A 13079-nucleotide genomic window follows, 5' to 3' on the forward strand; every position below is an offset into this window, starting at 1 on the left:
CTTTGCCCAAGAAATGCATGGTTTCGAATGTCATGTTCCAATTTAAGGTAGTCTACCCTTTTCATGTGTCACTCAACTGCTTCCAGTTAAGAAGGAATTGCTTTGTCCTAGTGATGATCATACAAAGCAACCACTTTTGGTGTGTGATTCTGATGCAATTTGTTTACACACAACAAAAGTATTTGGTTTGTGTATTTCAATGTATTACACATTCAATTTGAAATTAACTTTTTTTTATCCAAAGGTTCCTCATCTAATTTATCTTGCTCTTTGAAATACTGTCGCCATCCTGGTGACTCCCATGCTGCTACTATAGATTTAATTCCATTTGAGTTCCTGTTCTGTTTTTTTGTGTGTTGCATAAAGCATTTTTTAAAAAAATTCTTTGACCATTCACAGATAAAAAGTGCATTGGTGGCAAATTGCTTCACCGGTTCAATTAAGAGGCCTGTGCAGGGAGACGAGCTCGTACCAGCCCAGAGGAAAATTGAATGTGGACAGCAGTATTGACACTCCTGCTCTTGTCAACAGTGTCAATAGTATGCTTGGGTCTTGAATAACTGAGCTGCCATGACCTCATTTCATCCAAAGATCGGCATCTCTTTAGTCATCACTCTGCGTCATCAGCTTTGAAAATGTAGTTTAGAGGAAAGGGCACCAAGCAGTGGACCAGCTACAGCTGCAACCCGGCTTTTCCTTGGAGGTCTCCCACTCGGTACTGACCAGATCCCCCCTTGCGTAGCTTCTGAGATGAAAGCCCTGCCGCTGAACAGATTCAAGCCTTCTGGTTGAAAAGCGTTCTGCATTGCTATTCAGGATTAAATTTTTATACACATTTCTTTCCCTGAAGCAGCTTTCTTCACTTGTTTGTTTACTCCCTTTGTACTGTAGGTGAAATTCTTCCCCAAAATAACAAATCCTAACCCAGAATTCCCACACCTGCCAGCCCAGTATGTGATCTCTTGTAACGTCAGGGACAGAGAGTGAGCCTATAAAAAGTTATTATACTAAATGTTTGTAAATATTTTTCATTTGTCATTTCTGTAGAATTTGAATTTGTTATTGTGTGGGTATAGGAGTGTTATTGTTCCTGACTTGTTCATGTCTTTCTGCTTTTATGTTTTGTTGAAATATGAACTATTACGTTGTACTCAAAAGTACTGGGTGTTTGCTTTTGAAAATCAAACTTAAGCAGTCTGCATATTGAATGACTTTTATTCTTCTATCAGATGGAAAATGAACAACCACGTACAGTGGATTCTAATCCACACTTAAATCTTTTTATCAAAAAAAGAAGAGGCTTTCTTTTCGGCATTTTGTTGCTTTCAGATTTGATTAACCCAGTACCCAAATATCTTAGGATCAGAATATCTAAGCCAAGATCTCTTTGGAATCCATGAAAATAATAATGACCATGAAGTTAAAAAATCACATCATATTTATTTTCTAAATTATTTTTCCAGAATATCATGCTTGTGTACAAGAAGGACCTTCTGCTAAGATTGGTATGACAGTAGTGAGAATGAATGCCCAGACACACCCAGAATCTCTTGTAAGATAAAGGAGTGTGCAATAATATGTTATGGGTGTAATATCAATAATTTCAGTATTGCACATTGCTGGTCTGTGTGAGGAGGTAATAGAGTTCTGCTGACGATGTCCCACCAGGTTTAACTGGGACAGCTGCAGTGGCCTATTAACAGCCTTGTCAACTCTCTGGCCCTCAGGAGACACCCATGACAACGGATAACCTTGAGGGCAGTTCCAGGGCAGCAGGATCCCAACCCTGATCTTTGCAGACAATATGATCCATGATCCATTATGTTTGCCGTTTCATTAACCATTTCCCTGGGGCCATCGTTAGGCCTGGGCCCCCAGAGGTCTCTTTACTGCTACTGGGGTTTTTCTTTTCCTCTCCTCTGTGCCCACATGGTCTACTGTTGATACAATACAATATTGTTAACTGTTATATAATTCTGTACAATGGTCTGCAGCAAACAGATGCAATGGCTCTATAGCAAATATATTGTTGATTAACTCCTTCGGTACGGTAAAAGTTTTACTGGAATTGTGGGATGGCTGTCATACAGTGGAGGGCTAGGCTGTTGATTTGCTATTTTGTTTGTCTTTATCTGTGCTGATGTAGAACCTGAGAAAGGGGATATAGTGAAAATGTCCGTCACTGTCCAGGTCAAAGGCTTGACACAAGCGATCTATCTCTGCGGGTCGAATGTTGAATTTGAGAGTTAAGAACAGGGCGTAGATCACTCTCAGTGTTACTTTCCCAGAGCCCCCAGGATCGCTGGCTCTCAGGATGGCTTTGATCTGTCGCCACTGTTTAACGACCCGGCTCCTCAGCTTCCCCTGGATGAGGGTCACAGGATCCTCCTCTGTGGGACCTTGGCAGGAAGAACACAGATACAAACAACATGGGCGGGACCTTAAACAGCACGTTCTGTAACAATCTCGTCAGGACCTGCAGTAGACACTGAAGGATACTGTGCGATCCGTATTGGAATCTGTGCTTTACTAAAGTGTTATGGAGTTTAGATGCCTCTAAACGCTGTCTTGTCACTTTTCTGGTTTGGCACGCTTGTAACAAATCTATCACTAAGCAATGTGAAGTCACAACATGAATGAAGTTTTAAACGAATGGTCACCAGTAGGTCAAACCCTGACCTCACCCTCTTCTGCATTCCTACGTACAGTATATACTGTATGATGCCTTTAGAAAGTTTACACACCCTTTCTAAAGTAGCAAAATTTTATATACTAGCAACGTCAAAACAAGAAACATTAAATCACAATTTACTTGCCTTTATTTATACATTGTAACTCACAACCTCCAACTGATAAACAAAACCTAAAACATTCTGAAAAGTAGAAATGAAAACCTAGAAAAAATGGATCAGACAAGTGTACACCCCCAGGGTTAGTACTGAGTGGAAGCACCTTTTGCTTTGAATTACCAGTGTTCTGTTTGAATAGGCCTGTACCTACATACATGCAAAACTCTGGAAAGGGTACGTAGACTTTTCCCTAGGCACTGTGAATATATCTCTGTGGCTTCTTGCTGACTTTTTCACAGCATGCTGGGCACAGAATTAGTGCACTTCTCAAAATGAAATCATGTATTTGCATAAACATCCAGAAGCTGAAGAGACATCTCTGGTAAAATGATCTTAAAACAGCTCAAAGACAGGTGTCATACATGTAGTTCTAAATCATTCCAAAACAAAAATCAAGATGATTGTCGTGGTGCAGCGTCAGAAAAAGATATTGACATCCTGACTGGAATTAGTGTTCGCTTACAGGGTCATTTTCATCTCTGTACTTGCAGCAACTCCTTGATTCATCTCTAATAATAATTCATCACTTCTAGTGTTTTAAGAAGTTCCTAATTTTGGTCCTCTCCACAAAATGAAGTAGCTGCTCCCATCTCTCGGTACTCGTTGTATCAAGCGCAAAAACCATCTCTGCCACTGCAGTCTTCAAAGTAGTCTGTTCGGCCTTCACGACATATACTGGAGTAGGTACGCCATCTTGTGGCAGTGTGGAAATACAGTTTTGTGTGAAAATTAATCGGGGAAAAATGAGTACATTTCAGTTTAGTATGAGGCATAGGGATGTTTGGTTTTTCATTGGTTCACTTCTCAAAATGAAATGTCTATGCGTACACATCCAAATCCAGAATTGACATCTGTCTTAAAATTAAACACCTTTAACAGCTCAAATACAGGTGTCACACACGTGGCTGGGGCCTGTAATCTTTAGAATCTTGAGAGAAACGTATCCATAGGTGGCAAACAACATGAAGTACTCATCACAGACACTCATGATTAAGATTTAAAGACCGTGTTATTGACAGACTTGTGTTGTAGCAATGCTTTTGTCCACTGTGTCTTAAATAATGTAAAATGAGGGACTGGGAAAAACTGAGATATTGATGCAGGAAATTAAATTCATTTGACAAAATCTAAAAGATATGAAATAAAACTACAGCAAGGCAACTAAAAATACAGAATTAGGAATTGTGCTATGCAGTACAGTCCCGATGATCCTCTGGATACATATCTCTGAAACGTTCTCTTCCTATTGATAGCATTCGTAAAATAGTACTGAAGACGTTCTGTTGGACTCAGGTCCAAAAACTGTCCATGACAAACATGCAATATTGTTTTTTTGCTAAGTAATGCCATTGTAATCCAAGCACTTTGTGGTATCGCTGAGTAGTAAAATCTTAATTTGCACCAGAAGTGTTCTTGTGTTAAAGGAGATTATTCCCCACACTTTGTCAATTAGCTTGAATGACAAAGCAGCTGGGGGAACACTCATCAAAGATGTCCTTACATCTTGTTTCCTAATGAGTCTGCTGATTACAAAATGGCATTCATCACTGAATAAAATACTGCTCACTCCCTCTACTGTCACCTCTCAGCTGTCAATGTCTTCATGCATGTGATACACTACAGTCATTCTGCTGCTTTCACCTGGACAGGCTACTGCTGTCTGACATCAACGATGCTGTTGGATCAGACAGATGTGAGAGTCAAGGGCTGGTGTAGTCAGAGTGAGTTTCGTAGTCTCTGATCTATGGATCAGTCAGCTGATAGCTGAAACATAACATCTCATTCTCTGGGCACCTTCTTTCCCTGACAGGACAGTTTCAATTATGTCAATACCAAGCAGGTTTGCTATTCTTGAGTTAATTACAATCACGTCTATTAACTAATTGTTAATACAGATTCTTAATCAACTCATTTTAACCCAATTCATGACCTCAGCTCAGTATGTTTCCAAAGGAAACATTTCATGTCAAAAGATCCAACAGTGCTTAATATAGAGTATAGGAGGGGACCCACATTATCCAGTGCTGAGCTCTTGCACCCACATAAGGGACGCACAGCCATTCTGCACCAGCAACCCCATCACAGCTGATCGGGGAGAGAGGCAAGCAACCACTTCACCAGCTGAATGAAGATGGAAATTTTTCAAGGCCAGACAGGTGAATAGATTTGGAGAGTTCTGGTCCAGAAGTAAGAGCACCATTTACTGCTTCACCAACACCACTTACAGCAGCTAACTGATCTTCCTTAGAAGTCTCCACTCCCGGTACTGACTAGGCCCAGCCTTGCTTGGCTTCTGCGATCTGACAAGATAATTCTACAATGTGGGACACATCTGTCTGTAACAGTTATACTTCTTTATGGCCATTTTTCCAGAAGATAAAGTATTCTAAATGACAGTAACCCAAACCCCAGTTCCAACCCTGAGCCTGGCTCTAAGACATGCTATGACCTTTGCTGGGACAGATGGTGCATACTGTATTATCACAGTGATGGATTTCAGAGTAAAAGGCTGAAACATGTTTAAGTTTTATAGTGTCATATGCAGCTCAATGAAGGTGTATTGCTAGATACTTAAGACCACATTCAAATCAAGGATGTCCAGTAAATCATATCCCCTTTGTGACCTTCAAAGCTCACCTTGTGGTAAAACGTAGTGTAATGTGTGAACTCAGATGAGTTACTAATTCTGTTCCTCCATTTAGCACGGAGACATTACTGTAATTGGATTTGGAGATTACCACAGTCAAAATCCTTCACCAGATCAATACAGGAGGCTCACATTAATTTGTCCAATTTGTTAAGTATAGTTCTATTACACTGACAATGGCTTTTCTATTTATATTTAATCCAGAATATTCTCTAATTTCATTTAAATTACATTAAGATTCTTGATTAATTGTTTTGATTTTTTCCAATGGCTAATGTTAATGTATGTGAGAAATGTTTCAACATCCACTTACTGTAATATTGCCTTTGCGGTTAGGCAGAACTGCAGTGAAGTTTTCTATGACTACTACTAATTATAAATCTGTGATTTTAACAATACCAGAATACCTTTTGGAGCAGCAGTGTTATCAGTTGCAAAATCACTCACCCACGTCTTTGATTTTTTTCATCTTGCTGAAATACAGCACAAACTTCCTCAAAGAAATGGCTTCTGCAGGGTAGCTGATGGGCAGGCTGTACCAGAGCTTCCCGAGCTCCAGGGGGAGGAGAATGATGTTCATCCTGAAAGAGTGTGCAGAGGGATGAACAGCTGTTGTGAACTAGCAATGCAGGAAACAGCAAGTAGACCTCAGTCATGTGACGTACAGTAGGTTTGCATGGCCACACAATTAAAAATCCCCCTGTATACACAGTGGGGCATGTGCCCAATTGAATCTATACAAGACCAATCAAGCTCCATATGAGGTTTGGTACTTTTAGTCAATGTAGGCAGGAGCTGCTCCTTCTTCTTCAGGTGTCTGGGTGTTCCCTGGTATCATAAACTACCAGCATATTCAGCTAGGTTTTGAAGGCTACATAAGTAGTTCAATACAATTTAAACCATTTTAATCAACTTAAGGGGGGTGTACACATGCAGTGCTGGTCCCAAAGATTCTGAGACTGTATTTTCTAAAACGGCACTGCTGTTGCTGCTACTTACAGTTCAGGCAGAGAATACATAATCTTTGGAGTCACATCCTGTGGATTACTTTGCTCATAACGTGTGCTCAGTCTTCTGCGGATGGACCACAATGTGTACTGTATCAACAACGTGCATCATGCTGTCATTAAACTCTGATACCAGTGAACACAGAATCAAAGAACACGTACAAAGGTTTGTAGAAACATTTCTCTAGTGTCACAAATATAAGGAAAACACAATATTATTTGTGTATTTTTTTAATCCACCATTGTCACTGTGAACTCCCATAGACAGTATTACTTTTGAAGTATGCTGTCCAGTTTCTCCTTGTCTGCTGTGCACTCGTCATTGTTGCACACAGAGATGAACACCTTGCAGAACAGCCGAAACTTGTCTTGTAGGAGGCGCTGGACAAGAGTAAGGAGCTGAAAGGGAGAACACATTCTCTGCAGGTTATGCAATTCTTCACTGACGTTTTGGGCAGAGTTAATTAAATGGGAGCATAAAATTATGTGCATTATATGGAAAAAAAGTTATTGTAAAAATGTAAAAAGCAAAAATGAATAAAAAAAATCCAAAAGGAGTGAGATCTCCCTATGTAGCAGCCTGGTAATAACTCAAAAAACAGAATCACGAGTGGAAAAACCATTCAGCAGGTGAATGGGGTTTACCATGAAGGTTCAAGAGTGACACCAGCAGCCAAGTTCAATTCTCCTGAGCTTCCCTCACTTGTAATCATGTTTGATGTCTATTCCTACATATTCCTATGTGAGATTTTACTCCTTTGTGTTCGTCTCCTCCACCCGTACAGCTGCCCCTCGTCCCTCTCAGACTAGCGGGTTAAACCCAAATTTACTGTAGATAAAGCACTCAAACATTCTCAGCACACCTAACTCTCGGGTTTTGCTATTCCTATAGAATAATACTTAAACATGAGTCAATAAAACTTACATTTCTTCCCATATACAGTAATATGCAGCTATTTAGAACAACATGTCAGAAATGTCAAAGCTGAATTTTTAATTTCGTAATTTGAGGATTCGTGACTACAACTAAAACCGGGCCAGTTGAGACATGTCTGCACACTTAACACCTTCAATGCCCCCGTAATATTGTGCACAACATGCACATTATTAAGAATGTAACCAGCCATTACAGTTATGCTACTGATTACGGCACCTCAGTACCTGTCTGAACCACTATCATCCTACTCCCCACCTCGCAACCTTCGCTCTTCTAATTCTGGTCTCCTGTCTGTCCGCCAAGCCCATCTGCACTCTAAGGGTGATAGGGCAGGTTTTGCTAAATTCACTATGACTTAACACTCAACTAACTCACTTCTTGGGTGCTGTTATTCCTCGTGAACTCAGCGAAAGTATGTGTAGTACTTCAGTGGTGTGGAAGAGAAGGGTCAAAGTTCAGGGAAAGCCCTGCATCCAGGCCTACCTCCTGCAGCGGCCTCATTTTCTGTGCGTGGCTGAATCTGCACCATTCGGCTCTGAAGCTCTCGTTATAGCGGAGTCTATCAAAGCGAACATGAATCAGAGTGCTGCGCCTCTCGACCTCCTCCTTCAGCTCGCTGGTACTTGGTCTTAGGAGAAGCACAAAGAACCAAAGAGATTTTAACTGCTTCTATAAAGCAATAGCATATATGGTACTTTGCAATCCTTAAGAAGTTGCTACAGTAATTTAAGAGAATGGATACCTTTCTTGAAACAGAAGTAAGAATTTGTTATAGGGGATGAGGTTAGACTCAGGGTCCCCAATAACACTGACCACACTGCCCAACTGGTCCTCTGTCAATTGCAGCTGAAAATGCTTTTCAAGGATCTCCTTAAAATGCTCACGCCTGACATTTCCATCTCCGACCTGATCAGCCTTTCTAAAAGATAAAAAAAAAAGAATTAGAGCACAGAATTTTTGTTTCAAAATAGTCAAAATAAACAAACATGTACGCTTCTCAGCACTGTATTTTTTATTGAGATTTCAAAATGCTATCCTGAATCAATACTAAGGAGATGATTTTGACCCTCTTTGGAGAAAAGTGGGTAATGCAAAATGAATATACTGCATATTAATTCTTTGGAATAGATGCCAGATCAGTACTTCATTTTGTGGTTGTAAAAATGTTGTGGTATCAATTTTCACACCCTCATAGCAAAGCCTGAATCCAGAGGGTCAGGCAGTCGGGCTGGAAGAATCAAAGCCGATTTTGTGTCTGACCACAAGGTTGCAGCAGACGCCTTCATGATTATCGATTTTATTGCAGATACCCTGTCTAAGGCCACTTACTATAAAGAAAAGGTACGTTAAGTGCAAGTAAACTAAAGCAAAAGAAACCCATACGAATTAACTACAAGTACCAAGCCAGGTGGACCAAAGCCTCCTCTTGTCTGCCACTTGTCTTGCGCTCCTCCAGGTGTACAGTGAAGGACGAGTGGGCACTAGAGGTGAGCAGTTTTGCCACAGTGTTCAGTAGAGGTCAGTTAGGGAGCTGCTCACGTGCTGCTCCTGCGTCTCCACTTCCTCCGCGTGAATCGAGTGGCGATGTCACACACGGGTTCATTTCAGGAGCTCAAACCCACCGCTCACTTTCCTTACTGTCCCTCCCCCGACCCCACCCCACCCCCCAGAGCCCCTTGCAATGTGCTGCAGTAGCTTTCCGGCTCGCCTGAGACCCCAGCATCTCGTGTACCTGAGAGCCGCCGTCAGCCGCAGGAGGAGCCCGTGACAGAGCTCCAGGAGCCGCGTCTCAGCCTGCGATGCCGTCAGCCCCTCCTGAGAGCCTCCGCAGTCTCTGTGCAGAGAAAGCGGAGCTGAGCACCCCCGAGGGGCACACACCAGCAGGTCCCAGTCTCTCCAGGAGGACAGGGTACCTAGAGTTTCCTGGTAGTCTTTCAAATATAATTCCTGTAGAGGCCCTGAGGCAATAACACGGGGCAAGGCCGCTTTTTAGATTTGCTTGCTTCCATTCATTCATTCATTTTCTACCTCCTTTTCCCTAAACAGGGTGGCAGGGGAGCAGGGTCCTATCCTAGCGATCGATGGGCACGAAGCTGGGCACACCCTGGAAAGTGCACCAGCCCATCACAGGGCACACACTCACATGGGGGCCGATTCTCCCAGAGCCAATGAACCTCCTGGCAGGTCTCTGGACCGTGGGAGGAAACCGGAGCCCCCAGAGGAAATCGCAGGGCCCCAGTACTGCGGCCCTTTCGTGCTTCAGACTCTGCTCAGCTCCTGCAGCACTGGTGAACTTCAATGGCCGATCGCAGGGGTCCCGGAGGTTTCTGTTCCAGCACAATTCTTCATCGAATTCAACTAATTAGTGGCTTAATAGGAGCTGCAGAACAGCTTTATCCAGTTTCTGAGGTACCGCTGGCTGAAGCAGGGCTATAAAACCAGATGGAGTGTGGACGCTCAGGACGAGATGGGAACCCCTTGTCTTTAGCGTAATGCAGGTTTGCTTGTAGCTGCAATCCATTTCAATCCAATACAGTATGAGATTTAAAAAAGCAATAGTAATAAGGGAAGCGTTAACAGCACATTTCACAGAAGGGATTGTGGAATTACATATCACGGAATCACAGTGCTGTCTTTTTTGTGTTCAAAATCCTTATTTAAAAAGGAGCACACAAAACATCAAAACCTCCAAATTTTGAATCGGGATGAAAAGAAGTGGCACCCTGCTAATATCTCCACACATTTAATTTACATGACAGGTTTTCAGAGATCTCCTGAACGAACTCTACAGCTGAGAGGGAAATTCTTTGTCAGTCTGGTAATGCCCCAAACCAGAATAAAGAATTTCTGTCAGTACTGTCTCCCAGCTTTATCAGTACACACATCACTTCGGTGCTGTGGTGATGTTAATGGTTTGAACACTTTTCATTATTCTGTAATTATTAAATTGATAACCATGCATCTCTTTCTACTAGTTCTCACTGTCTTACTCCAGTCTGAATTGAAAATAAGGTCTATATTCAATGCATCTCTTCTAAATAAGAGAAAAATCTTTAAATAATAGTCATGATTCTGCACGTTAATGTTGTATCGTTTCACGTCTTAAGGTACTTTACAGTATGTGGTGCAGAATCACATTAATGCAGAAGGCATCCAACAGACAATTCTTACTGTAAAGATGTTCAATAAAGGATTTAATTTTTCTCTTTTCTGTTTTTTTTTGCAGAGCTGGTTTTGTCTTTGTAACGGTTCTTGAACAGACTTGTTAATTCAGGTCTTACCCTGCCTTCAGACTTTCCAAGTTGTGGTTGAACATGCTGAGGGGGGACCTGCTCACTAGCTTCTCCACAAGCCTCTCGTAATTCACCATCCCATCTGTGGACCTCAGGGCAAACCTGCACAGGGAATAAAGCACAACCTTCAGCCTACTTGTCACCATGTTAAATGACATGAAAACTTGTTACGTTAAGCAGATACAGGGATATAGAGATAGTGACATTACCACCTTGTAGCCTGTAGCCTAACTAGCCATTGTACCTAACGTCTAACACACATCAAGAATAAATTCACTCTGTATCACTCTGCAACTCACAACTGGCAACCCACTGAAGCTAAGCAGGTGCGAGCCTGGTCAGTACCTGGATGGGAGACCTCCTGGAAAAACTAAGGTTGCTGCTGGAAGAGGTGTTAGTGGGGCCAGCAGGGGGCGCTCACCCTGTGGTCCATGTGGGTCCTAATGCCCCAGTATAGTGATGGGAACACTATACTGTAAACAGGTGCCGTCCTTTGGATGAGACGTAAAACCGAGATCCTGAGTCTGTGGTCATTAAAAATCCCAGGGCTTTGCTTGAAAAGAGTAGGGGTGTAACCCCGGCGTCCTGGCCAATCATGGCCTCCTAATAATCCCCATCTATGAATTGGCGTTCTGGTGCACTATGGCCGCCGTCGCATCATCCAGGTGAGGCTGCACACTGGTGCTGGTGGAGGGGAGTCCCCATTTACCAGTAAAGTGCTTTGAGTGGAGTGTCCAGAAAAGTGCTATATAAGTGTAAGCAATTATTATTATTATATTAGTTCAATGGTGAAAAGACTAAAGATTTGGAGTTGCCTGCTGGCACTTAAGGGGAGGTCAGTCCTTACTGTGGACAATGTGTGTTTAATTTCCACTGGATTGCAAACTGGACTAGGTTACCTTAATGGACAAAGCGATGCAATCTGGCTTTATATGGTCACATACTGTATTTGAGAGATGTGCTGTTGCACTATTTTTTATGGCAGATTTGTAAATTCTTGAAAGCATATTAACAGAGAGGATAATTTCCACTGCAGAGACCTTATATACAGAAGTGCCTTGATATCAAAGTGCAATCAAATTCTTAAATTGTGATGAAAAAACAGAAAAATTCTTAAGTTAAATCTGGCAACTGGTGCTTATAGTGTGCAAGGGAAGCTGGACTGTTAAAGTGACTTCACTCCCCAAGATTCCCCAAAAGTAATCAAGTCACCCACAAAAAGGGGTGACCCTCCTGAGTCATTTATTTGAGTGGCATGTTATAATAATAATTAATAATCCTTACACTTATATAGCGCTTTTCTGGACACTCCACTCAAAGCTCTTTACAGGTAATGGGGATCCCCTCCACCACCACCAGTGTGCAGCCCCACCTGGATGATGCACCAGTCCACTCCCCACACACCAGCTCTCAGTGGGGAGGAGAGCAGAGTGCACCAGTACACTCCCCACACACCAGCTCTCAGTGGGGAGGAGAGCAGAGTGATGAAGCCAGTTCAGAGATGGGGATTATTAGGAGGCCATGATTGGTAAAGGCCAGGGGGAAGTTTTGCCAGGACGCTGGGGTAATACCCCTACAATACCCCTGTTACTACCCCAATTCAAATTAATACCCCTATTCAAAGCACCTTACATTAACACCCATTTATGCAGCTGGTTCAATGGGAGTAACTTGCTCAAAGGTATAGCAGCTGTGTCTCACCTGGGCTTCAAACCCCTAGCCTTCTAACTCCAAGACCTGAACCCTACCTGCTGCCCCACGCCGCTGCCCCAGAACTCAGCTAGTTCATTCTGTGTGGGCTGTGCAAAAGACATTTGTATAGCGCTGGACATTTTAAGTGCTTCACTCTTTAAAATGCAACGGTAGTGCAGTACAGGGGGTACGTCTCCAGACTCAGAAGCGGTGGGTTAAGGGTGTAGACCCCTGCTGCAGACACTCTTGTGTTAAGTACTCTACCCAGACAGCTCCAGTCCACCCAGTTGTGCGAGGGGACCAGTCTTTGATAGTGTCCCATCTAGGCTCTCTTTGATTAACATCATGGAAACCAGAATGAGTTCTGTCTGTGGCTCAAATATTCACCATCTACTGTAGCATACTCTGAACAGTATGTAGGTGTGTGTTTCTGTCTGAGTACAGACAAGCTAGATTAAGCCCACAGTAATTTTGTGTTTTCTGTACACATTCATGTCCTCATACAGCACTGACCTACTGGAAACAAAAACCGACCTGTTCTCTGAAGCCTGAACTCCTTAAGCCTTATATCGCATAGCCTAACTAGACTGGAACTTACAAGACTGGCTGAAAACTGCGTTTTTAATAATGTGTTTAAAAAAAAGACAGGTCATC

At 42.4% G+C, this 13079-nt stretch overlaps 1 protein-coding gene across 2 annotated transcripts in view; it reads right to left on the reverse strand.

Annotated features, from left to right (window-relative positions):
• Positions 1–1197: 1197 nt before the first annotated feature.
• Positions 1198–13079, reverse strand: part of LOC148655354 (EF-hand calcium-binding domain-containing protein 6-like) — a 37194-nt gene continuing 25312 nt past the window's right edge. For both annotated transcript variants that reach the window (XM_088645926.1, XM_088645925.1), the window contains 7 exons: positions 10722–10835; positions 9173–9274; positions 8183–8359; positions 7924–8068; positions 6778–6902; positions 5944–6077; positions 1198–2399 (listed from right to left, as the gene is read on the reverse strand). In XM_088645926.1, the coding sequence (XP_088502052.1) occupies positions 2098–2399; positions 5944–6077; positions 6778–6902; positions 7924–8068; positions 8183–8359; positions 9173–9274; positions 10722–10835 (1099 nt within the window). In that variant the 3' untranslated portion in view covers positions 1198–2097. The remainder of the gene's footprint in view (positions 2400–5943; positions 6078–6777; positions 6903–7923; positions 8069–8182; positions 8360–9172; positions 9275–10721; positions 10836–13079) is intronic.

The sequence above is a fragment of the Lepisosteus platostomus genome, chromosome 9, assembly GCF_059453375.1.
Source record: "Lepisosteus platostomus isolate fLepPlt1 chromosome 9, fLepPlt1.hap1, whole genome shotgun sequence".
NCBI classification, from domain to species: domain Eukaryota; kingdom Metazoa; phylum Chordata; class Actinopteri; order Semionotiformes; family Lepisosteidae; genus Lepisosteus; species Lepisosteus platostomus.